At 42.1% G+C, this 25,745-nt stretch overlaps 1 protein-coding gene across 1 annotated transcript in view; it reads right to left on the bottom strand.

Moving 5' to 3' along the window:
- The window catches only part of HYDIN (HYDIN axonemal central pair apparatus protein), a 6,673,197-nt gene that overhangs the window by 3,466,429 nt on the left and 3,181,023 nt on the right, over nt 1–25,745 (bottom strand). The window contains exon 34 of the mRNA XM_044079523.1: nt 14,211–14,360. Within this exon, the coding sequence (XP_043935458.1) occupies nt 14,211–14,360 (150 nt within the window). The remainder of the gene's footprint in view (nt 1–14,210; nt 14,361–25,745) is intronic.

Raw genomic sequence — 25,745 nt, 5'->3', positions numbered from 1 at the left:
GGTGGTCTGTGTAGAAAACTTTCCTTAAGGAATGCTTTGCACAGCTTGAAAGAAGCCAGTAAAGAATCATTTTACCAGTATGAAAACTGGAAATAACTAATTGCACATTGACTGTAGAATAACTTGCCCCTGTATGGAAAATTAAAACAAGAAAATCAAGGACAGCTAGAATGAGGGCTGAGAAAAGAACCAAGTGCCTCTCATGAGCCCAAATAAAGAAACATTTTCATTTTCTCTTATATATTTTCCTGGTAGAATCCTATTGGGAAGAAGTGAGAATGTGCAGAACCTGCAAAGAAGACCTGGGCTGTCTAGCCATCATTGAAAGTGGAGAAACCATGTAGTGAGTTTCAGGGCTTGGATATCTGTATGAAGCAGCCTGAACAGGTGAAAGAGGAGATCTGGAGAGGCATCCATTACTGAAGGAGAGTATATTAAGTGAGGCTAAAGGAAGGGAAACCACACATGAGGCCAGAACTGGGCAATGAGGATCACTGTGCTCTACCACTGGCCTGCTTTCTGTAGAAGCTCTAATAAGGGGGGGGGGGTAAGCATAAAGGAGCCCAGGGGGCCAATTGTGGATCACAGCATCTGTTGGTGGCTCCTCCTCTGGGGAGAGCAATGCAAAAAAAACTGCTGCATTTGGAGTTGTCTGGAGTGGCAAAAAGATTGCAGGATGGCTGACTCCATTGATGAAATATCAGTTTTGCCACTGACTGACTGACAGATCACTCATGAGGTAGAAGAAAATATCTGCTCAGCCTATCTGTTAACAAAATGGACTTCCCAGAAAGTGTGTTGCTATTAGAAACCAAGTGGAAGAGATACTGCCACACTCACATTGCTTCTTGACACAAGGAATAGGAGTGGGTTCCTCCTTTTTTGTTGATGTATCAGACTATGGTCAGGTCTTTCTGTATAGAAACCATCCCCAGAGGAAGAATATCCTGAAAGGCCTGCAATGTTAGGACTGCTCTCATCTCTAGAATACCAATGTACAGACTGGCCTCCAAGGAGACCACATGCCTAGGCAGTCTGTCCCAAGTAGTGCCTCCCTACCCTAACTGGGAAGTGTTCATGGTCACCATGGCCTTAGGTAAAGGTGGGACAAAAGGATGGCCCTGAGTAACTTATGAGACATGAATCCACCTATGACCTTCCACTGGACCAGTAATCAAGAAGCCTCAATCCTCACCACTGGCAACAGTGGGGGATGTATACTGGGGGGATGACAAGGTACACACACAGTATTACCAGATGCAGCTCTCTGCATCAAGTGCAATTTCCATTAAGAGTACACAGAGACCACAATTAATCCGGGGCTGGTTGCTCCCTCTTTCTTCAGATCCTCAATAGGACTCCCCATTGGCATAGCTATAGAGTTGAGATCTTAACTGAGTGGCCAAGCCAAGACCTCCAGCACCCTCTCTGTTCAACCAGTGTTTCGTGTCCCTGCCCAAGTAGCTCACACACACACACTCTTTGAGGTTCGATTTATATACACACACACACACCTGGGAAAGGCTCTATCTAATTAATCTAGTTAATCTTAATTAATCTAATCTAGCTTGGCCCCTGACTCTTTACCTCCTACTCCCAGAAAACTTGATAGATATTACAGGGTTCCTGACTCTCACAAGTTCCTTTTTTAAAAATCCTACTGCGGATCCTGAGACCATTTCACAGGGACCCAAGGGCATTAAGGCTAATATTGCCAAAAATCCTACCCCCCTCTGATAGAGACTCCAGGGCGCTGGATAGATGGGGTAAGAAGGTATACACTTTTGCAACCTTGCCCAATAGGGCCTTAAACTGCCAGTTTCATATGTTAAAAGCATCAGCAGCATATTATTGGAATGCTTAAATAGAAAATTATGTTGATTCCTGGCTCTGCTGAAAATAAGGATTTAATGCATTCTGCTGAACAGGCTGGAAAACATACTTTGCAATGTGGTTTTGATTCACTAGAGGCATCTTGCAGGGCTGCTGTCACTGGGTCTGTACTTAGAAGGCATGCTTGACTTAAGGAGCAATCTTTGCCAGATCATGTTAAAGTTAAATTGCTGGATGCTCCCTTAAATCAGGACCGCCTTTTTGGCAATAAAACAGAAGTTGTTCTTAAAAAAGATGGAGGAAAAAGCTAAATCTATGCAACCTGTTAAAGATTTCCTACAAGTACAGCCTCCAAGATTTAGTAGGCATTGGCCCTCTAAGAATTGGTGCTTTCCTGCCTCTTCCAGGCCTTCTCAGTCCAAACCCAGAACCAGCAGAACACCCAGGCTTCAGTCCCAGGGTACGCACAGGACTAAGCAGTGGGGGGCTTCCACTTCCAAATCAGGGAGTAGTAAGACTCCCCCTATGGTAAACTGTCTCAATGACTTAACTTTAAAACTTCCAAGCACTTCTCAACTGACTGCTCCTTTAGGGGGAAAGATTGCTCTGCAGGCAAGAAACTGAGAACTCATTACCCTAGACAAATGGGTTTTAAATATAGTTTCCCAAGGATACAGACTTCACTTCCACACATTACCAACTCCAAACGGTTGGCCAGATCTACCCCCAAATCAGTGGGCAGAGGTTCAAAAGCAAATACTCTCTCTTTTAAGCATAAAGGCTATTCAAACTGTACCAAAGAGGAAAAGGAACAAGGTTTCTACTCATAGGTTCATAGGTTGATACTAGGCTATCTGCCCTAGGGCATTTATAAGCCTAGCCAGAGTGTGTTTGGCTTTCGCCACCCTTTTAGATTAGTTGACTGTGCCTCTGTATAGTAGGTCACAGAAGATAGCCCTTTTAAGGTTAGTTTACTGTGCCTCTGTCTAGTAGGGACACAGAGGAGATCCCAGGGGTAAACCTACAATCTCCTATCCACTCGTCAAGATTTCTCTTGAAGAGGGACATTGAGGGGCTCTGCCTAACATGGATTGGGATTTTGTTCCAGAGTGAGGGGAGCCTCTGGGATATGAATCTGTCCCTCCAGCATGTCCTATTTATTTCTGTGCTGAGGTTCAAGTCCCTGGAGCATGTAGCTCTAAGGGATTTGGATTTCCTCAGGTGGAGCATGTCCATTAATTCCGGGTTGGACATGGCTTTATACGTCAGGCATAGATCACCTCTGAGTAGGCGGTAAGCAACTGAGTAGAGCTGGAGTTTCTTTAGCCTAACTGCGTAGGGCATCTGTTTAGTCCCTTCATCCTCTTGGTGAGGTACTTTTGGGGTCTTTCCAGTTGCTGCAGGTGTCGGGTAAGGTACATCCCAAATGGGGCATTGTATTCAATTATGGGTCTGATGAGTGAAGAGTAGAGGGGCACAATGACCTCTCTTGATCTAGATGTGAACCCTTTCATGATAAGGTGGGCTATATAGAAGGTCTTTCTAACCACTTTGGCAACGAGATTGTCAAAGGAGAGATTGCAATTTACTTGGGTCCCCAAATCCCTAATTATGTCTTCCGTACTTAATGGATTACCACCTATGTGGTAATTTGTGGGCACTTTGTTTTTCCCAAAGGGGATGACTATACACGTTTTGGCATTTAACTTTAGGCCATGGCTCTGGCATCAGTTATCCATCTCTGTGAGACCCTTTTGGAGGATGCCTGTGTCAGTCGGCGAGTCGATTATGGCACCCAGTTTGCAGTCATCTGCGAACTTGGTCAGCCATAGTCCTACCGTGTTAGCCTGTACCTCAGAGAAATATATACCGAACAAGAGAGGTCCCAGGACTGAGCCTTGTGGGATGCCACTTGTAACTGGTTTAGAGTCTGACATGGTACCTGCAATTCTGACTATGTGGGTTCTATCCCTGAGCCAGTTTGCAACCCATCTTGTGACATAGGGGTTGATATTTAAGCTGGTGAGCTTATTTATGATGCCTGAGTGGGGTATTGTGTCGAAGGCTTTTGCGAGGTCCAGGTAGGCTGTGTGGACTACCTTTCCTTCATCTATGGTCTTGGTGACTGTTTCAAAGAAGTCGACCAGGTTCAAGAGGCAAGATCTTCCCTTAACAAAGCTGAATTGGGTAGGATCCAGTGTTTGGAGGTTCCCAATGTCTTTGCTTATGAGTTCCATGTTGATATGCACCATAGCTTTGCAGACCAGGCTAGTCAGGCTTATAGGGCAATAGTTTCCGGGGTCCGTTGTGGCACCACCTTTGTGGAGTGGGACCACTGTTGCTGTATGCCATTCCTTGGGTACATATCCTGTAGTAAGGCTGAGATTGAACAGTGACTTTATGTGAGGGTTCAGTTCTTCTTGGAACTCATGTAAGACGCAGCCCGGGACACCGTCCGGTCCCACTGATGCTGTGTTTTTTGCTTTGGAGAGGGCAGCTCTCACCTGTGCATCTGTGATGTCAGGAAGGCTACACTCTGTTGGGATAGACATTTGCTCTTCTGGGGGGGAAGGGGGGGGGGAGTTTGCACTGAACCTGTCTGCCAGGATGTTGGCAATGTCTGTGGGTTCAGTGTATTTTTTGTCATTTTGCACTAACTCAGAGCATATCTGGGAGTTGCCACCCAGGTTCCTGACATAACTAAAGAAGGCCTTGTGATTATCTTTAGCGTACTCAAGACTTTTCCTGGTACCCAGAAAAGACAACTCATGGTGTCCTATCCTGGACCTTTCTATCTTAAACACCTTTTTGGTGATTCCAGAATTCAAGATGCTAACTCTTCACCCATTGCTTCCTATGCTAGGCAAAGATGCCTGGGTGGCATCACTGGATTTAAAGGAAGTCTACCTGCACATCTCAATCAGGGAATCTTGCAGAAAATACCTATGCTTCAAAGCAGGCTATATGCACTGCCCTTTGGCTTATCTACTGCATCCAGGGTATTCACAAAGTGCCTAGCTCCAGTCTTTGCATTTTGCAGGCAAAGAAATATTCAAATATACCCATACCTGGACGATTGTCTAATTAAGGCAGAAAGCCAGGACATGCTTTTGAATCACCTGGCGTTTGTAGAAAAGGTGCTAACTTGTCTGGGGTACACCATAAATGAAAAGAAATCACATCTGATACCCTGTCAACAAATTATATTCCTGGGAGCAAGTTTGAACACAACTTCCCAGATGGCTTTCCTCACGCCAGAGAAACAAATTCGTTTGACAACTTACTTCAAACTAATGGCTACAAAAACCCTGCTATCTGCAAGGCAAATACTGCAAACCTTAGGGTTCGTGGCCTCCTAAATTCTACTAATTCCATATACAAGACTGCATATGAGGAAACTACAATGGTATCTAAAAAGCCTATGGTGTCAACATTTTCAGGATCTAGAAGCAATGATTCCTATCATACCTCGCCTACGGTTAGAGTTACTTTGGTGGGCAGAGGCCTGCCACCAAAACAAGGGACTACCATTCACTCTACCCCCTGCCGCCCAAACCCTAACAACAGACGCATCAGACTATGCATGGGGGGCTCACCTGGCAGGGAAGTGTATTCCGGGCAAATGGAACCCAAGTTAAATGCACCTGCATATCAATCAAAAAAAATGTTAGCTGCATAGAATGCTCTGACAGCCTTCAAGGACCACAGTCTTCCAGGACAATTAATGGTAAAGACGGACAAGTATATAAACAACCAGGGGGGGTACCCATTCTTACCCCCTCTGCAGACTAGCCATGGCTCTGTGGAACACAGCCTTGAGCTACCAAGTGCATCTACAGGCTCAATTCCTGCCAGGAAACTAAATACACTGGCAGACAAACTAAGCAGAAACCTCATGGACCCACACAAGTGGCAACTGGAACCAAAGACTTTCAACATGTTGATAAACAAATTGGGGAGCCCATATATATTTGCCTCCCCCCAGAACTACCAATTTGACAAATTCTGCACAAGGACTCCCCACAAACAAGCTTGGAAAGTGGATGCTCTGTCCTTCAGCTGGAAAAATCTATCAGTTTATGCCTTTCCTCCTCTGCCTCTCCTCTCCAAAGTACTACTAAAGATCAAACAGGACAAACCAAGGATGATACTGATTGCACCAGACTGGCCACGCCAACAATGGTACCCCCTCTTGCGCAGTGTGTCACTGCTCACTCCATGGCACCTGCCTTAGACCCCTACCCTGCTGTCACAACAGGGGAGCCACATTCTGCACCCTCAGCTCCAAACCCTGAACCTAGCAGCCTGGCTAATTACCAAATATCTCCGCTACCATCCCTCAGTAAACAAGTGTTGGATGTCATTTTGCAGGCAAGGAGGCCTAGTACTAGAAAATCTTATGCTGAAAAATGGAAAAGATTCTGTGCCTGGAACCAAACTCAAGGGATGGGGCACGGCAGAGTCCAATTTACCTCAGATTCTTCAATACTTAACTGAGATGCTTCACAAGGGTCTTTCTTTTTCCTCCATCAAAATTCACACCTCAGCCATTTCAGCTCATTACAACACAGAACCACCCCTCTTCTCTCATCCACTGCTCAAGCAGTTCCTCAGAGGGGCCAAAAACTTAAGACCACCCAGGAGAGCCCCAACTCCAGCCTGGGACCTTAACTTTGTACTGGAAAAACTCACTCTGCCTCCTTTTGAGCCAGCTACAAGTTAATAGTTAAAATTCCTTTCTTGGAAAACAGCCTTCCTTTTAGCAATCACTTCAGCAAGAAGGGTATCTGAATTACAGGCCCTTATGGCAGTGGAGCCTTTCATCATCTTTCATGCGGACAGGGTGTCCCTCAGGACCAATCCCTCCTTCCTGTCCAAGGTGATATCCAGTGTGGCTCTTAATCAGTCCATTCATTTGCCAACCTTCTTTTCTAATCCACAGAACAAAGGGGAACAGATACTGCACTCATTAGATGTGCACAGACAACTTAGATTTTACTTAGACAGGACTAAACCTCAAAGGAAATCTGAACAACTGCTGGTGGCATTTGCTGCAGGAGAAGAGGGGTAGGCTATTTCAAAGCAAACTATTTCTAAATGGATAGGCCATTGCATTCATTTCTACTATAAGCACCATGGAAAACCTATCCCAGAGGGGATTAGACCCCATTCAACTAGGACTGCATCTACCTCTACAGCCTTTTTCAGAGGTGTCCCTACAAGGGACATCATAGAAGCTGCTACTTGGGAGTTCTGTACATACTTTCACCAAACATTACCATTTGCCAATTTTCTCTAAATCCAGAGCTGGCTTTGCCACTGCAGTCTTGCAGGGCCTTATAGCTGGTCCTAATGCTATCTAAATTCCTCCTCCCATCCTTAGCTTTGGGAATCTACCCAAATGTGATGACTGCAACAGTGAAACATGAAGAACATAGTACAGTTGTGTACACTTACCATAAATGTAGATGTTCGAGTGTATTCACTGTTGCAGTCCTGGTTACCCTCCCTCCAGCCCCTTGACTTCTTTTGCCTATACCTCTACTCTCCTTTACTATGTTTAAAAGCTTTTTGGTGTATTTGCTTTTTTGTTGGAGGTATAACCTTATGTGTGTGTGTGTGTATATATATATATATATATATATATATATATATATATATTTAATTGCTTCCCATTAGGGGGGGGCACCTGACATCTGGGGCAAGAAAAATTGATGTAATGGCATCGGCTGCATGCTTTACACTCCTGACTACCTGATGTCACGGAAGATGAGACAGCAACCGACGCAGGACCCAAGACTTTGATATTCAGGCTGAGTGAGAGCTACTGCAAGCAGATAACTCAAATGTGATGAATGCAACAGTGAATACACTTGAACATCTACATCTATGGTAAGTGTACACAACTGTACTTTCTGATTAATGGCTCATAGCATGAAGGAAAACGTGATCACACTCCCTCAATCCATAATGCAACTCTGTTTTTTATATCCTGTTCTTGAAGCAAAGAAAAGAAGTTATGTACTCACTGCCTATCCCAAGATGCACTGGTGCTTCCCTCAGATCTTGTTTGCTGCCAATAAAAATAAATGCCACTCTTGATATACCAATAACAGAGGAAAACTAGGTAAAGGTCAAGACAACCATGTCTTAGCTGAATACTCGGTCCCCAAAAAGCTTGGATGGGAGTTGGAGGGTGTGACGTAAGAATGACGACAAGATGAACAACTCACATGGAACGTTATGGTGAGTACATAACTTCTTTATGTTAAGTTGTTCTATCTCGCCTTTCATTCTTACTGATGAATTAGCGTCCCAAGCACCATCTTTCACGGGTGGCTCATGGGAGTATATTCTTCAGGACAGTGGAACCAAAAGAAGCCCTGTCTCTGGAGGCCCTATCTACTTTGTAATGAGTGAAGAAGGTATGAGGCCTTGACCAAGTAGCTGCTGCACAAATAGTATCTATTGCTAATTTGGTAGTAAAGGCTGAAGAGGTGGAGACAGCTCTAGTAGAATGGCCCTTTATCTTTTGATGTAATGGTGTATTTACCAAACTGGAAGTGAAAGAAATACAATCTGATAACCATTTTGATAAAGTTGTTTTCACCACAGGTGCACCTTTCTTGGACTCTGAGAAAGAAACAAAAAGCTGTTCTGTTTTCCTGAAATCTTTGGTCCTGTCTAAATAGAATCGAAACTGTGATTTGCATCTGAACATACTTTCGGTAAAAATGAGGGATTTGTCCGAAGATAAACTATCATTATGAAAAATCATATATGGGGGTTTAATGGACAAGGCCTGTAACTCTGAAACCCTTCAAGCAGAAGTAATGGCCACTAGAAATATGGTTTTCCATGTTAGATACTTCAGGTCACATGAAGAGGCTGGTTCAAAAGGTGGTAGAATAATTTGAGAAAGAACCAATCAGAGATTTAATGGGTGGTCTCAAATGTATTGTGCCTTTGAGAAATGCCTTGGAAAGTCTATGTGACATAATATTAGACCCTTGACTACCAGGATGAAAGTTAGATATTGCAACTAATTGTACTCGAATGATTGCCGCAGCTGCCCCCTCATTGAACAGTTCAGTCAAAAATTCCAAAACAGAAGATATAGTAGCTAAATATTGATCAATGTGGTTTTTCAATGCCCATAATGAGAATCTTTTGTATTTGCTAAGATATAACTTCCTAGCAGACGATTTGTGGGAGGATATCACTATATGCTGAGCTGCAGCTGAAATATTCTGAAACCTGGCAATATTTGGAATTGGAGCAGCCAAGCTGTCAATTTGAGGGATTAAAGAGATGGATGAAGAGCCCCCGATGACTGAATCAAGAGGTCTGGTACTGGGGTCCAAGATCCAAGGTTCTTCCAACAGATGAGGCCATAGGAATGGAAACCAAATCTGATGAGGACAGTAGGGGGCTATGAGTTTTATGGTCCTTCCCAGAACACTGGCTTTCTGTAAAATTCTGGGTATCAGAGGAAAGGGAGGAAAGGCATAAAGGAGACCAGAGGGCCAATCATGTACAAGCACATCCCTTGGGGCATCCCCTGGGTGGGGGATTAGGGCAAAATAGCTGCTGCATTTCATGTTTGTGGGGGTGGCAAAGACATCGCAGCAAGGCTGGCCCTATTTGCGGAATATCCTTTCTGCTACTTCTTTCTTCAAGGAGCACTCATGAGCCAAGAAAATTGCCCTGTTCAGTTTGTCTGCTATCATGTTGGACCTCCCTGGGATGTGCATTACTATCAGAAAGCGCTGGGTGAAGGTCGCCCACTGCCATACTTTCAGGGCCTCGTGACATAGGGGGTAAGATTTGGTCCCTCCTTGTTTGATGATGTACCAGACTATTGACATGTTGTCCGTCTGGATTCCAATGGTCCCTAGAAGGAGACAGTCTTGAAAGGACTGCATTGCTCTCATCTATGGGATGTTCATATGCAGATTCCTCGTGTTGTGTCCATGTGCCTTGGGCTGACCTTCCCTGATAATGCCCCCCACCCTATCAGGGAAGCGTCTATGGTCACTGTGGCAATTGGGGTTGGTAAAATAAAAGGTCGGCCTGTCATTACCAAATGTGATGTTAGCAACCACTGTAGGCCCTTTTTGCAGGTCTTTGTGATTATAATCTGATGAGACATTGGCAGATTTTGAAAAGACCACTGTGTGAAAAGGAGCCATTGAAGTATGCGCATGTGCATTCGACCCAGTGGAATTGCAATGATTGCTGCCGCCATTATACCCAATAATTTGAGAACTAGATATGCTGTTTTTTTTTTTTTTCTTGAAAGAAGGATTAGAACTTGTTGAAGAAGTGCATAGACCCTTTCTGGTGGAAGTTTTATGGACGTTGTCGTGGTGTCTAAGTCTGCTCCTATAAACACGGTATGCTGCGATGGCGATAAGGCAGACTTTTCTAAATTTATGGAAATTCCCAGCTGATGGTAAAGATTCATGGTCATGTCCCTCGCTTGTATGAGTTGATGCCTGGTGGTGGTGGTTAGGAGCCAGTCATCTAGGTATGGAAACACCTGGAATCCTAAGCGTCTCATGTGAGCCGTAACTACTGCCACACATTTGGTAAACACCCTGAGGGCTGTAGTGAGACCAAAGGGCAGAGCTCAAAATTGGTAGTGACTGGCTCCCAGCTGAAAGTGCCAGTGATCTCTGGATGGTCTGGCCATTTTTATATGGTAGTACGCATACTGGAGATCTCTGGCCATTTTTATATGGTAGTACGCATACTGGAGATCTATCGAGCACATCCAATTGTCTTTCCCTAGAAAAGAGAGTATAGACTGCAGCATGACCATCCAGAACTTTGTCTTTTTTACAGATTTGTTCATTCTGCTAAGATCCAAAATTGGTCTCCAGTCCCCTGTTTTCTTTGGAACTAAAAATAACCTTGAGTAAGTTCCAGATCCTATCTGGTCTGCAGGGACCGGTTGGATAACTCAACCTTTGAACTTGTATGGTTGCTTGTTCCCTGTGAATGGGTGGGACGTCTGGGAAAAGGGAACAGAGTAACCTCTGGAAAAGATGCTTTGTACCCAGCTGTCATTTGAAATTTTTAGCCAGGCGTCTGGGTACAAAGATAAGCATCCCCTGACTGCCTCCTGAGATGGACAGGTGGACCTCCTCTTAGGAGCACTGATAGGGCATCCCACAGAACTGATCTCTGTCACCCTGGTTCTGCAGACCCCCTCTGCCACATGGACGGTGCCTTCCATTATTGCCCCCTCCTCTGCCTCTGTAGGGGGGTTCATCATGTGTGTTCTGAAAGACTCCTTGAGTTTTACGGAACCACATCTTTCCTCCTTTCTGACCTTTGGGGTAAGGTCTGGTACGTGTGGAAAAACTGACTCCAACGGCAGATAGAGTCTTTCCATCTTGCTCACTCCTGGTAAGCAATTCTTTCACTTTGGGTCCAAAAAAGGGACAAGCCATCGAAAGGGGTATTGATAAAGGATGAGTTAAAGGGCTCCGAAAATGAATATAACAGCATCCAGAAATGTCTCAAGAGCAATTCCTGAAGCCGCTGCTCTACTCACTCAATCAGCTGCATATGAAACCAGATGCATAGATGAGTTTACTATGTAATTAAGGGTAGAGCGCTGAGAGGGTACTTTGTCTGAGGCCCCCACAGCTACTGAACCATGAAAAGTATCTCCTAGCTCTTTAATGAGATCTCTTTGTATCCTAGTGAAATGTGTAAGATAATTCAGTGACCTAATGGCAAAAGTTGCTGAAGTAAACATGCGCTTCCCATATCTGTCCATGACCCTGGAATCTTTATTCGGGGGATGGAAAGACATGGAAGTTTCAGATAATTCCTTCTTGGTGGCCGTCGCCACCACCATGGCATCAACAGTGACTCCTTTAGTAAGAAATGCCTTGTCCTGTGATGAGGTAATAAACTTGTTGGGCCTCCTAAGGACAAGTTCGACTGTATGTGGAGACTCCCACGCCTTTCGACAAACTAGGTCCTTAAGTTCATCGAAAAGCAGAGTTACCCAAGCGGTGGAGGGCTGAGACCTGATTCATCATCAGTAGGGTTGATGGGCTGCCAGCTGCCCCTCTGTTTAAGGATCTCCAAGATATCAGCAAAAGAGATATCTTCAGAAGGTGACCATGGGGACCCTTCTGACTCATCTAAATCAGTGTCTGAAGTGATGGATTCCTGAGGGGAGTCCAGATGCATCCTCTTGCATAGACTCTTCTTAGGTACCACATCATTGGGAACTTCTGGTGAGGTCTCAGAAGAGCAGGGCTCAACCAATTGGGCTTAAAGAGCCTCTGGGTCTCTACGCTTCTGTGGAATCTGTGATACAGAAGTAGACGCCGGTGCTTTAGGGGAGGAAGTTGCCAGTCCTGATGAAGTGGTTGTCCGCACAGACAGTACTCTCCTCATGGCATTGAAGGCACTAAAGTCCCAATGCAAAGAAATCCCTGGATCTGAAGAAACAGTGGATTTCCTTGGCACCAAGACAGTGAGCTCAGAGCCAAAGGTAGGCACCGAACTCACCCACGCTGAAGTTCTAAGAGGCAAAGTCGGACCAGAAATATTGGTTTGACTATCCTCCCCGGACCCGACTGGTGAATGTCAACCCCTAGACTCCTTGGTCAGTACCAAAGTAGTCCAAGATATCGGATCCAAACATCCTGGAGCAGGCATCGGTACCAATGGCTCCACTATCATCAGCTCTGAGCACTCCGGCTCCGAAACCTAAAGTCGGATCAGAGAAGGAACAGAAGTAGCAGGGGGGAGGGGGGTGGTTGGTTCCAAGGCTTGAGGGGTCGGAACCAAAAAGGTTTGGCTAACGCCAGTATCTGAAGTAGTTTCTGCACCATATAATCCACGTCCCTATCACACAATCTCCTTGAGGACTGAGAAGATGGGGCTCATGAAGCCATGGATTATAGTATTGGTGATTTCAATATTGGGAGTTACCAATTCCAGTACCAGGGACCGGCTCTTACAGTGACAACTGTCAGCTCCAAGGTCAGTGGCGCTGAAGTTGTTTGTTTGTCAGACTTAGATGTACTCAGAGATTTTGCTGGTTCTGAAGATCCAGTAGTAGAAGTCTTTCTTGAAGATTTGGAATGACTGGACTGACCTTCATCCAATTTTTCCTGAAAGGAGGACTTTATTAAACCTCTAACTACTAATTTGTTCCTTCTCTCATGCAAAATGCGTGAACTAAATGAGTGGCAAATGGACTTGAAGGTGCAACACACCCTAACAATACACACACTCCGTGTGCCCATCTCTGATGGACATTTTCTGTCCACATTTAGGGTATTTCTTAAATCCTAATTTGGATTGTTTAGCCTCTTTATCCTTGTCCTGAGACATTTTAATGGTAACACACTTTCCTATACAGCAACACACAGAAAGCTCTCAAAGCAAACAATGAGCTTCAGCCAAAAGGAGAAATAGACTTCTAATTCAAACAGGCTAAGTGAACCAATAAACGTATATATCTAAATATATATAAACTAACACACTCTCTAAGAAAAAAAAAAAAAAAAAAATATATATATTTATATATATATATATATATATATATATATATATATATATATATATATATATTTATATATATATATATATATATATATATATTCACACTAGGATAATTCCGCAACAAACTACACAGCCAACTCAAACAGGCTATCTAAGCAAAGAACTATTTTTATATACTTTTAAACTGTCGCACACTTTAAGCAAGGTATGTATATATACACACACACACATACACACACACATATATATATATATATATATATATATATATATATATATATATATATATATATATATATATAAAAAAGTTCTCACACAAGGTTTATCACACTAATTGCCAAGGGAATAGGGAGGTTTACAAGGCCAGAAAAAAGGCCACAAGGAGAATTGAGAAGAAAGATACCAAAAAGGATATATATAAGTACTAGTGATAATGTGAATTACAGGTAAATAATTGAAAAAAATTAAAATTCACTGGTCCGAGCCAGTGAATCGCTCCCGATCTGTTGCAGTGGCAAATGAGATCTGAGGGAAGCACCAGTGCATCATGGGATAGGGAGTAGGCCTCAAGTTGAAGACATCGAGCTTTTGCATTAGGCTGAGTCGGAGCTGAGGATCGGCTCTGAACCCATCAGTAAGAATGAAAGACGAGATAGAACAACTTCACATTCATATTTTCTTCTGTACTAAGAAATCAATTAATATTTTGTATTAGAAATGCAGCTCTCCTATCCTCCAACTTGAAATCAATTGATAGTAGCACTGTACCCTTGCACAGGAAAAATAAATCTTAAGACAGACACTGAAAATATCTGCATCACAGCAGCAGAATTACTTACTTCCTCTTTTGGGGTGAACTTAATCTGAATATTCATTCGCTGCCCAGGTAACAGTCTACCATTCGGTGGCAACATTTCAAAAGCCTTCAGTTTGGGTCTCATGTCCTGAAGTATTTTTCGTTGAAGATACACAGGCATGTGTTTACTGGGCTGCAAGAAGGAAAATTGATCTCGGTTAAAACACACAATACTCTAGACTCTCAAGAACACCAATAAGAGAAAACCAGTGACACACATTCAGACAAAACAGCTGGTTTAAGAGCATTTACACAATGAGTACTAGTGACTGTCAGGCCAGTGCACTTCTCTTATAATCAGTAATACCTGCTTATCCAGTGTTGTAGGACACACTTCAGATACCCTCTGAAATGGTATCTTGCCATCAGTCTGAATTTTTACTATTACAATATGAAGCAATTACTTTCCTTTTACATGCTTACAGTCAGGGACAGATAGAATATTCATAACTGAAACAGAAATTGTGCTTATGAAAGCTTAAAGAATTACTTGATTTAAAATAGAAGTTACAGACTTTCTTCTGGTTAGCATATGCCTCAGACTATTTACTTCTGCCCAGTAAGCTCCCTGTTGTTATGTTACTTGTGTCTTATTATTTTTTAACATCTTTATTAAATTATCAAATAATACATAGGCAATCATACATTAGTATAAAATAAAACAAACATATTAACATTGTTTCCATTTACATAAATTATATATCACATATGTTCTTTTTTATAATGATCATTGGTCCAACATTACATAAAGTCTCAACTCTTGTCTTTACTAATATCTTACTCCTCCTCCTGAACACTATTCTCTATGTATTGCTCCCACAATTTCCATTTATTTCTATGTAATTTGCCCCTTCCCTTTTCTAAAAATCTCAATTTCAGTTCTTTTATCTCTGTTACAATATCTAAAAATCTCAATATCAGTTCTTTTATCTCTGTTACAATATTCAACACTTGGAATACAGTTGTCTTAGACTTTCCCCAGGATTCAATAAAATCTGTGTAGGCTCTTTGTAGCACCTACATGGAATGTACCCATGTACACAGTCACTGTTCCCCCTCAGTAGCACACCATACATAATAATCATGGTGCACTGCCCAGGGAGAACATAGTAACAGAGATATTGAATCAATGTAGGCAGAAGTGTAGAGGCTGGTCAAATGTTATGTACATGGTGAGGCTCCCTGTAATGTTCCCCTGCCACTGTTGAAATATGCTGTGACGTGTGTTTTAAATGTCTTATTTTTTTTTGTTTGAATTTTTTTTTTAGTTAATGTCTGCTTGCGAGGCGTGGCATGGAGCACAGCAATGCTAATATGCGCTCACACATTGACAGCTGACACCTGCCAGACATCTAAAAATAGAAATTGGATGTAATTGATTATAATACCTTTATTTTGTTAGATTTTTTATTATTTTTTTAAATTGTTCGTTTGTACAGCACAGAGCGCAACAATGCCAAGCTGAGCTTACACACAGATAGTTGACACCTGCCAGACATCTAAAACTAGAAACTAGATATAATTAATTATGTATATCTGCTTATGTTTAAGCCTGTTTGCACGGAGTGCCTTGGTTGATTAGTAGTATATATGAAGGTATACTAGTTTATATACTATCCAAGTAGCTAAATGGGTAGAGTGATAGTCTAAAGCTTTGTAGGTCCTGAGTTCGAGTCCCTAGCACACATATCATTTGTCTAATGCACTGTAAAACGTATTTTAAATTAAAATCAAAATTTTTACATTTGAGAGAGCTGTGCAATGCTAAACATTGCTTAAACATGGTTAACGGTTGCTATTGTTTGCGTGTTGCTAAGCTTTGCTAAAACCATGGCTGTGCGAGTTTTCGCAATGCTCAGCTCTGTTTAGCTGGTTTGCGCGATGCTAAGGAAAGCTATGCTTTTTCAAATGTAGCTCAATGACATGTAAGGGGGGGGCAGCCTATATTAAGGGCAATATGCACGAATTCCACAGCATTTGTTGGAGTCTATCTAACTGACAGTATGTCAGTTGGTGCTGGAGAGAGAGTGCACGCTTTCGGGTATAGATATGGGGTGTGCAGGAGTCCAGGGTTTTTGATGGGCTTCTGATACACAGTTATGTGGTGGTTACCAGGGCTCAGAGTCCAAGTTTGAGGCCTGGGATTGGTTGGCCAGGGAATTTACCAGTGCTACTGGTATCTTCTGCACTGGTGAGCAGCGTCGTCACCACTACAATGACCTGAAGCATAGAAAGAGGGGAACCTGGGAAACGTGGGTCCAAGAGGTCATGGCTGGGCATGCCCCAGATGTATGTAAGTATTTCTTCCACGATTTTAATAAAATGCAAGTTGAATGTGTGCAAAACTGGTATGCATAACAGTGTGCTTCTCTATCAACAGCTGCAGCTGAGAGGACTCGCAATGTTCAGTCCCATGCCGGGTGCTTGGCCAGGTTCTGCTGTGAGTGTGGTAAGTACAGATGTATTATGCTAACTGTAGTGCAATAAGCAATAAAGAACAAAAAAACTGTACTGTAATAAAGAGTAAGCAATAAAAACTGTAGTGCAATAAATGGGCAATAACTACTGCATTGCAATAAACAATAAACAATACCAATAACAGTAAGCAAGAAGGTGTAAAGCAGGATTGTGGTGTCATAACATAATTGCACTATAGCATGTGTATGGTAAGGTTGCTGCAGTTAAGGGTAAACCTGTAACCGCTGTAGAATGTAAAACTAATGGCCTGAAAAATATTTTGCTCAACTCATAATATGGTTCAAGGCTGTCTCCATGCCAATTTCAGTCACATAATGCTCTCTTTTCCTTCCACTCCAGGTACAAAAGTTATGAGTGAGGTAGCCCACTTTATGATTATATATTGTGTATGGACTTCACAGAGAATTATCACCAATAGCAATAAAGTGTTAAGCAGCATTGTGGTTTCCTAAATATGTCTCAATATTTGCAGTAGGGCTGTATTCATTGCATGTCTGTTCTACTGTCACTGCAGCCAAGTGTAAAACTGTAATAGCTGTAGAATGCAAAAGTAATGTCCTGAAAAATGTACTGCTCAGCTCATAGTATGGTTCATGGCTGTCTCCAGACCAATTTCAGTCACATAATGCTCTCTTTGCCTTCCACTCCAGGAACAAAAGGTATATAGGTACGGTTGCCCATGTTATGAGAAGATAATTGTGTGTAGATTTCACAGAGAATTATCATCAATATCAATAAAGTGTTAAGTAGCATTGGTGGTTTCCTAAATAAATCTCTTAATATTTGCAGTAAGGCTGTATTCATTGCATGTCTGTTCTAGGTTACTGCAGTCAATTGTTACATTATTTGCAGATGCCCCCTGAAGTCACAGCTATTGGGTTCTACTCCCATGCCTGACAACTAAGGCATGATAGCTGTTTAGTTTTCTTAATGTACACAAACACACCTCTCAAGGGTCATGATTTTTCATAAAGTAATTAGAACTATCTAATCTGTCTGTCACATGATTACCAGATAAATGATAACCTGGAATGCAATGTATTACCAAATCCAAGTACAGAACACCTTGGTAGTTATGTAAGTCCACATTATGTGAAACTGTTCTGTGCAATTGTGTAGCTGTATTTGTTAAGGCTTGGCCCACACTGCCCCATGTTAACAGCTTGAGAGGTATATACATGCTACATCAGCTATAGGAGAATTGTAGTCACTGTACTCACAACTGATATTGACCTAACGACATATGTATTACTAGTGTTTTCAGGGATATCATCTGCAATATCACGAATGGTATGGTTTTTCTCTCTTCCTCCTCATACCTTATCTTATCATTATTTATTACTATGATTTAATATTAATATAGTTTGTTAAGCTAACTGTTTTGTTGGCCTTATGGTTTAATTCATACTGGCTTGCTATTAACATACTTAACATTCTGTTAATGCTAACAGTGGATTGGTTATTACTACCCCTAACTTTTTGTTACAGCTACTTTACTACAGCGAGTCAAGGTCAGACGGTTCCTCATGATCTGCCTACCTTGCCTCTTCTGGCCGTAGTATTGGGTCCCAGCACATCTGGAACCCAGCCTGGTGGTGCCCCCTCTGATGCCCCTGCATTACCTGCAGTGTCGGGTAGTACCACCCAATGGGATGGGGATGGGCCCCCTCTGGGAGAGGTGGTGGAGGGGGAGTTGTCACCCGTGATGAACTGCCAGGTTTGGTGTGCGGGATCATCATCCTTGGGTTTCGACGATGGAGCAGTGCTGACAGCCCCATGGGTGGGGATGTGAGTCACATTGCTACTTTGTGGAGGCACACTGGACTGAGATTCCACAACACCCTCCCCATCCAAGGTGTTCATCCCCGTCTTGTGTCACACACCTCTCATGTGTGCTGTCTTGTCTGTCTGCAGAAAATTCCTCACCTACCCAATTTACCTCCCCCCACACACATACCTATGTCACTTCCCCAACATTCCACTCTCACCTTAAAAAAGAAAGGTCACCTGTCCCCCCAAAAAAATATTGTCCCATATATAGCTCTTTATTTCCCACACATGTCCACTGGACATAGATAAGTTGGTCCAATTGGCTTAATAACACAGTTATGTTGCCTTAACCCCTTTCTCTGGGAGAGAGAGTCCAAAGTCATCTACAAATTCTGTCAAAGGGCACAATTGTTGCTGTACAAGAAATGGATAGTTATGTTTTTTCCTACACTCTTTCTGCACATCTCTACCTGCCTTTCACTATGTTTCCCCCCTGCTTGCACCCCATTTCATCACTTTCCTATATCCCCATTTTTCTTTTCTTTATATATTTTTTTTGCACAATGAGCTGCATCACACAGCTTTGTTCAGCTCAGCTAAATGAAGCTATATTGATATATGTGTTTTTAAATCATAATAAACACATGTCCCTTATTTTGAACCCAAGACCATCGCACCTGTAGACCACTGAATTAGCCTGCCACGCTACATGGCTGTTAATTAAAACAGGTGGTTTAAGTAAAACATAATAAATGCAACTTAAAGTCATTAAGAGTGTTTCAGCAGAGTTGCACGTCGTGTAAACTTGATTAAAAAGTAATGGAAAAAATGGGAGTGTACCTTGGATTCTGGGGCAGACTACACCACTAGAAAGCTAAACACATAATAATGAATGTGAGGTCTGTGATAGCAGGTAAATGTGCCCTTTTACTAGCAACATTTAGAAATATACCTGCTAAGGCATTAATGGCAAAATACATATTCAACTGGGACCCTGATGCAGAAATACATCCATATAAAGTCATGCACATAGTGATGGATGTAAAAAAAAATATGTCACAGCATATATTTCTGCACTTATATCTTGCAAATGCACGTGCTGTAGCAGTGACTCAGTAGCTCAGTCTGTTAAATGTCTTGCAAACAGTACATTTTGCCACACAGTCCTGTGTTCAAATACAGTGGTGTGTAGCATTTAAATTACATTATTGTGATGCCAGCAATTAATGACTGATTCATGCACCCTTTGTCCACACAATGCATTTCAAATGAAATATATTTATTATTTTATTTTACATTTGGCAACCAAGAAAGTCCATCTGGACTGGCAGTCCTTTTTCAGTGGAGGTCCGGAGAGAAAAGCTCCACATTTCAGTACAGTATTGGTACAAACATAACAGAGAAAAACATAAATAATAGTTACAATTTTTAAACAAAGAACAATGAACATGCATGAAAAATATTTACATAATGAACAATGAACAAGCATGAAACTATTCATTTATGACAAGATGTATAGATGTGTAGAGTTCTGATATTAGATAAAATTGTGAGGCCAGTCAACAATATGGAAATATTGCAAATGGATGTTGTATAACAATCAGTTTTGGATAATACTGCTGTAGGAGATTGGAGATCTAGCTATGAGATTTGTTCCCTATGTCACTTGTTCCCCTGGTGCTGAGCAGGGGCACAACCATTTATTAGTGAGGTGGCCTTTTAGGGCAGATTTAAACTCATTTATGGAGGTTTTGCTTGTTAGGTTGTTTGGTAAGGAGTTCCATACTCTGGCTATACAGGAGGAGTACAGAGATTCACCAGCTGAGTTAGAGGATATTGAGACTTCTAATAGTTGTTTATTGTTGGAGCGCAGAACTCTTTTAACTGTGTGTGACTTGAGTAGGTTATTTAGGGCTGGAGTTTTTTTCTGGATTGTGTAGAAGTTTGTGGAATAGGGTTAGTTAGTTATAAAGTAGACGTTGGGGCAACTCAAGCCATTGCAATTGTTTTAGGGCTACGCAATGATGTGACCTATATGGTGCATTGGTGGCAAACCTAGCGATTTTGTTATAACATGTTTCTAATTTGATGATGTCTGTTTTTCTCAGGTTGGTGAGAATAGCGGAGGCATATGTGAGTGTGGAGAGTAAGTGTGTCCTAGCTATTGTCTCTCTGGTTGTTTTTGTCAGAAAGGATTTGTACCTATATAGGGCTCCACATTTATTATGGTGTGGGCAATGTGGATATCAAATGTCAAGTTGCAGTCATTCTCTATCCCTAGAAGTTTAGTGTGATTGATAGTTGATATAATGGTATTATTTCTGGTTTACCTTTAAAACCGCGTATTGCAGAAGTGTGAACAGAACATTTCTGAAAGGCAGTCTGCAAAAAATTTGCAAATGCCGAATGGAAAAAAGTTTGAATGTGCAATGAGCGAATGCACAGTGAGATTCGCTCATTGCACATTCGACATTCTGGGGCGGATTGCACTATAGTGGGGATCGGGAAATGGTTCCTTTCCCCGCTGTAGTGCGATCTCAGAGTTAGAATAATAAAGTAGGGGGGCTTGCCGCCCTGCTTTACACGTTTTTTTCTTCTTCGACAGTGATGTTAGAAAAACAGCGAATCTGCTTTTTGATTTGCTGTTTTTCGAACATTAAGGACTGTCGACATTTACAGTTTTGTGGTTTCAAGTCGCTCATATGAGCACTCGAACCATTGGGATTCGCGGTTTTAAAGGTAAACCTTATTTTTGGATACTATGCTAAAGGGAGAAGCAGCTTTATATTTAGAAGGGTTAAACAGTAGTATTACGTGGTGGTCTGATAACCAGGATTCAACTGATAGGAAGGATTGTTGTCTGGTTTTGTGTAATTCTTGGATGGTAGAGGCATTACATATTAGCATGGAGTCATCTGCATATTTTATGACTGCCGCTTGGGGTGTAGAGGTGTGGAGGTTATTAGTGAAGACAGAGAAAAGTAGTGGTCCAAGGATAGATCCTTGTGGCACACCTAGTATTACTGGGAGTAATGGGGAAATGTCAGATTGCCATTGAATTGCCTGTTGCCGCTCTGACAGATAGCTTTTTAACTAAGAAATAGTGGACTGTGATAGATTTAAGGTTGAGAGTACATAGAGAAGTTTATCATGTGAAATGGAGGTCTAGAAAGAGTGCTGATACAAACTTACCATTGTTTCTATGTGAATTAGCAGTTTCAGTAAATGATAAGAAAGCAGTAGTGGTACTATGAGCGGGGCAAAATCCATGCTGTGTTGTAATGAGTAGATTGTGTGTGTTAAGGTGGGTCATAATTTGTGTGTGTATACATCTTTCTAGAATTTTGGAGAGAGGTGAAAGAATAACATGAGTAGATTGTGTGTGTTAAGGTGGGTCATAATTTGTGTGTGTATACATCTTTCTAGAATTTTGGAGAGAGGTGAAAGAATAGCAATGGGGCAATAGTTTGATAGTTCTCTTGTGGTGCCACCTTTGTGGAAAGGGATTACATAGTAGATTTTCCAGATATCAGCAACAGTTTTTCAGTTATTGATCGGTTAATAAGAATTGTTACAGGGTAAGCTATAGCCTCTGCAGCTATTTTCAAAAAGTATGCTGAAAGTGTATCAGCTGCTAGTGTTGTGGGTTTCAGTTTTCTAAGTATTTTTTTAATTGTATCCACATTGACAGATTGCAGTGAGAACTGTCTGGTATTATTGGCTGTATTTTGAGAGGTAATGTAGGTTGAGGTCAGTTGTGGTTTGGATAGGGCTAGTATTGATTCAGTGAACTACTTGTTGAAGTAGTAGCAGGGGGTGGAGTTCTAACTTTACCAGGTAATAAGATGTTGTTGATGGCTGACCAGTATTTTTGTGGGTTGTTTAAAATGTTTTTTCTGTATGTTATGGTAATAGCAGATTTTGTCTGTTTTAATTTGTTTTTTATTCTGTTTCGGAGTTCTTGGTAAGCTGTTTTGAGAGTTTGGGAGCCAGTATTATGCCAATCACTCCATGTTTTATCTCTAAGTTTCATGGAGGCCCTAGTTTCTTTGGTAAGCCAGGGTGCATGGTTAGCTTTCACCCTTACTGTTCTTGCTGGAGCAAGAGAGTTTAGGATGTTTAAGAAAATAGTGTTAAAATAATGGAAAGCATCATTAATCTTAAGGGTTTTGAGTGGATCCCAGTTACAAGTTTTTAGGGCTGAAATGAATTGGTTAGGATTAAAGTTTGTTTTGTTTTGCAAGAGGTGACAGGTAGTTGGTTTGGCATGATCAGTATGGAGTTTTATCATAAAAGTTGGACAGTGGTCACTTAAGGTGTCTGGTAGGCAACATGTCCATGTGGAAATGTCTGCTTTTCACTGATGGAAGTCACAGGCTTGCATATAGGAACACACGTCATATATTCCTGTGGCAAAACTATAAGAGCATAAAGTGTCACATCATGCATTAATATGCATTCACAGAGGATTTCAACTCAGGTAATGCAAATGAGGCCCACTAATATCACAGTACACCACACAATCCTTTCAAATTCACAGTGCAGATTAGCACAGCTATACAACTAACATAAACATTTGAAGTCCCTGCTTGTAACAAGGACTGCCAGCATACTCATTCCAAATTAGTACCAGACTGTAACACATGGCCTGACAGTTGCCCAAATGGTGGACATATTCTATTTATCTTCCATGTTACTCAAGGACACAACAAAGGTGTTGCCTAGTACTCTGTTAGTAATACCACTGCCTAACATATTTACTTTAAACACGTGCCTTAATTGGAGTGGAATGGGTACCCTCACTCTGGCTCTGCCTCTACAACAGGGCTGACATAGCTCCCACAGTTACTCCTAAAGCTTGCTGTCCTTCAACGTCAAAGTATTCACACACACTGCCTATGCCTGTTACCTGCAGCTGTAGCTGCAGCCTGTAGCACACACATCTCTATGTAAACGTTGTTGCAACAGACCTACCTTTTGCGATGATGTTGTCTCCTCACTCCAGTAATGTCCAGCACAACATATCAGAAAGGGGCTCTAATCTACATGAAGGTCTTGTATATTGTACAGTGGTTGCACGTCACTGGCTGATTATAGTGCAAATCAGTTGTGTTGGCTGCAATTAGGATTTCAGAACCACAGCTTGACTAAGTGGCAATCACCTGTTAATGAGAAGCATGTTAAAAAGGCAAACAGCTGGCTATGGGGAACCCTTCTGTATGAGACTTTCCTCACACAGAACCTGCGTTTCAAAAACTGAAATATCTCCACATAACAGAGGAGTATTGCACTCCATCAGGTATGTAAGCTTTTTGTTTACAACAGGATGCAGATGTGTGAATATACTTACAGGGAATAGAGATTACAGCATTAAGCCTTTCTTAGAACTGTGGTAATGACATGTCAGTGATCTCCAGATTTGTTATACATTCAGAGGATGTGCAATACATCAAGGGTGGAATGTTTATTGCCAATGTGGCACACTGGTCTTGATGGACTGTCTCTTTATAGTGGTTGCACACTGCCCTTGGGGACACTCTACAATAAACTACAGTGTTGGCTGTATGATCATACAGCAGTATCAGTCATAGCACACACAGGAATACCCGACTATCACTAGTGTCTTAGTTGTGTCCACATGCTTAGTATGTTTGTGCACTGTGGAATATGACGTGTGTGATCAAGCAGTGGATAATGCCAGCCATTCTGTCCTTGCAGTCATTCTCTATCCCTAGAAGTTTAGTGTGATTGATAGTTGATATAATGGTATTATTTCTGGTTTTCCTTTAAAACCGCGTATTGCAGAAGTGTGAACAGAACATTTCTGATAGGCACGCTACATAGTGTACTTCCACGTATGTGATCCTGATATCTGTTCCCATGTTGCAGTCTTTCAGGAAACATGTATCCAAGATGCCATGCACCTTTCATGGATTCAGAGAATGAGATAATACTATAAGGCCTCTGTCAACACCATGAATTCCTACTGTCCAGGGAGAGGCACAACAGGGAGCAGCGGCAGGCCTTGTGAGATGATGACCTTGTCCATGATGTGAATGCCACAGGTCATCAGAGCAGGACATGTGAGCAGGTTCGACACCATGCAACAGGCATGATCAATGCTGCATGCAGAAGACCAGCTGATGTAGCCAGGGATTATGGCATCACCACTGGAGGACCTGCAGTGGAACTACCACTCTCAGCCACTGAGGAATTCCTGGCAGGTCTACGTACAGACAGCTACCAGGCATCCATCACACTGTACATTATGGATGTGGGTGCCACAGTTTCCATGGTAGGGGAGAGTGCAAGTAAGCTTAGTTTGATCAGCAATGCAATACTGTTGCATTCAGTGTGTCAGGGTTTACATAGTCTTACGTAGTTGTCAGGTCTTTCTACTTTGGGGGAGGGTTTAACTGCAGTTTGATTGCCATGCTCAGATTTTGACCAATATAACAATTAACACAGTGGCTACTGTAAATGTGAGATATATGGACATATTACCTTGTTGTGGTGCATCATGCGGTGGTACTGACATTACCGCTCCCTCAACTTTTCACAGGTCTGTTAGGTATCGGACAAGTCCGTGATCTTGCTCCTCGGAAGCACGACACAGTTTTATTATAGATGCAGGTTTACAACAATGTAATCCCTAAAGTGTCATGCCAGGCCTGCTGCCTGGATTGCTGTACTGTCATCATGATTGTCAACTGCACACATATTGTCTGAGTATACACATATTAGACTCATACCTATGCCTTGTAGGTGTGACCACACTGATAGAAGTGACAGTATTGTCAGGACATTACATATTGTCATATGTGTCAACTGTACAGAGTCTTCACAAATGTCAAGGGTGTACCTCACTGTTACTCATGAGATTGCTGTGAAAAGAGCTTTTATTTACAAGTAACTACTGCTGTTAGTGGGAAGAGTAATGTCCTCTTGTCCTGCTATATGAGGTTGGGTTTTCAACAGGTCTGTAATATTGACAATAGTGTACAGAGCTTTACATATACTGCAACATAGTACTGCAGGCATAACAGTGCCAGTATTAATGTACTGCTTTTTCTTTCTTATCACAGGTGACCAGGGGGGTTGGTGTCTGTCTCCTAGACAACCTGATGTCAGTGTCTCGTCAGACTCTGATGATGATGGTGGCCACAGAGAGGCACAGGTATGGGTTTTGGGGGCTGAATCTATCCCAGAGGTTGACATCCCTATTCTGTCCTCATTGTCACCACACACAGTCAATATGCCCGCACATATC

Source organism: Protopterus annectens, chromosome 8.part0, assembly GCF_019279795.1.
Source record: "Protopterus annectens isolate FY-2018-M chromosome 8.part0, PAN1.0, whole genome shotgun sequence".
Lineage (NCBI taxonomy): Eukaryota > Metazoa > Chordata > Ceratodontiformes > Protopteridae > Protopterus > Protopterus annectens.
Note: the sequence above shows the minus strand (reverse complement) of the source record. Positions and strands in the feature narration are given on the sequence as shown.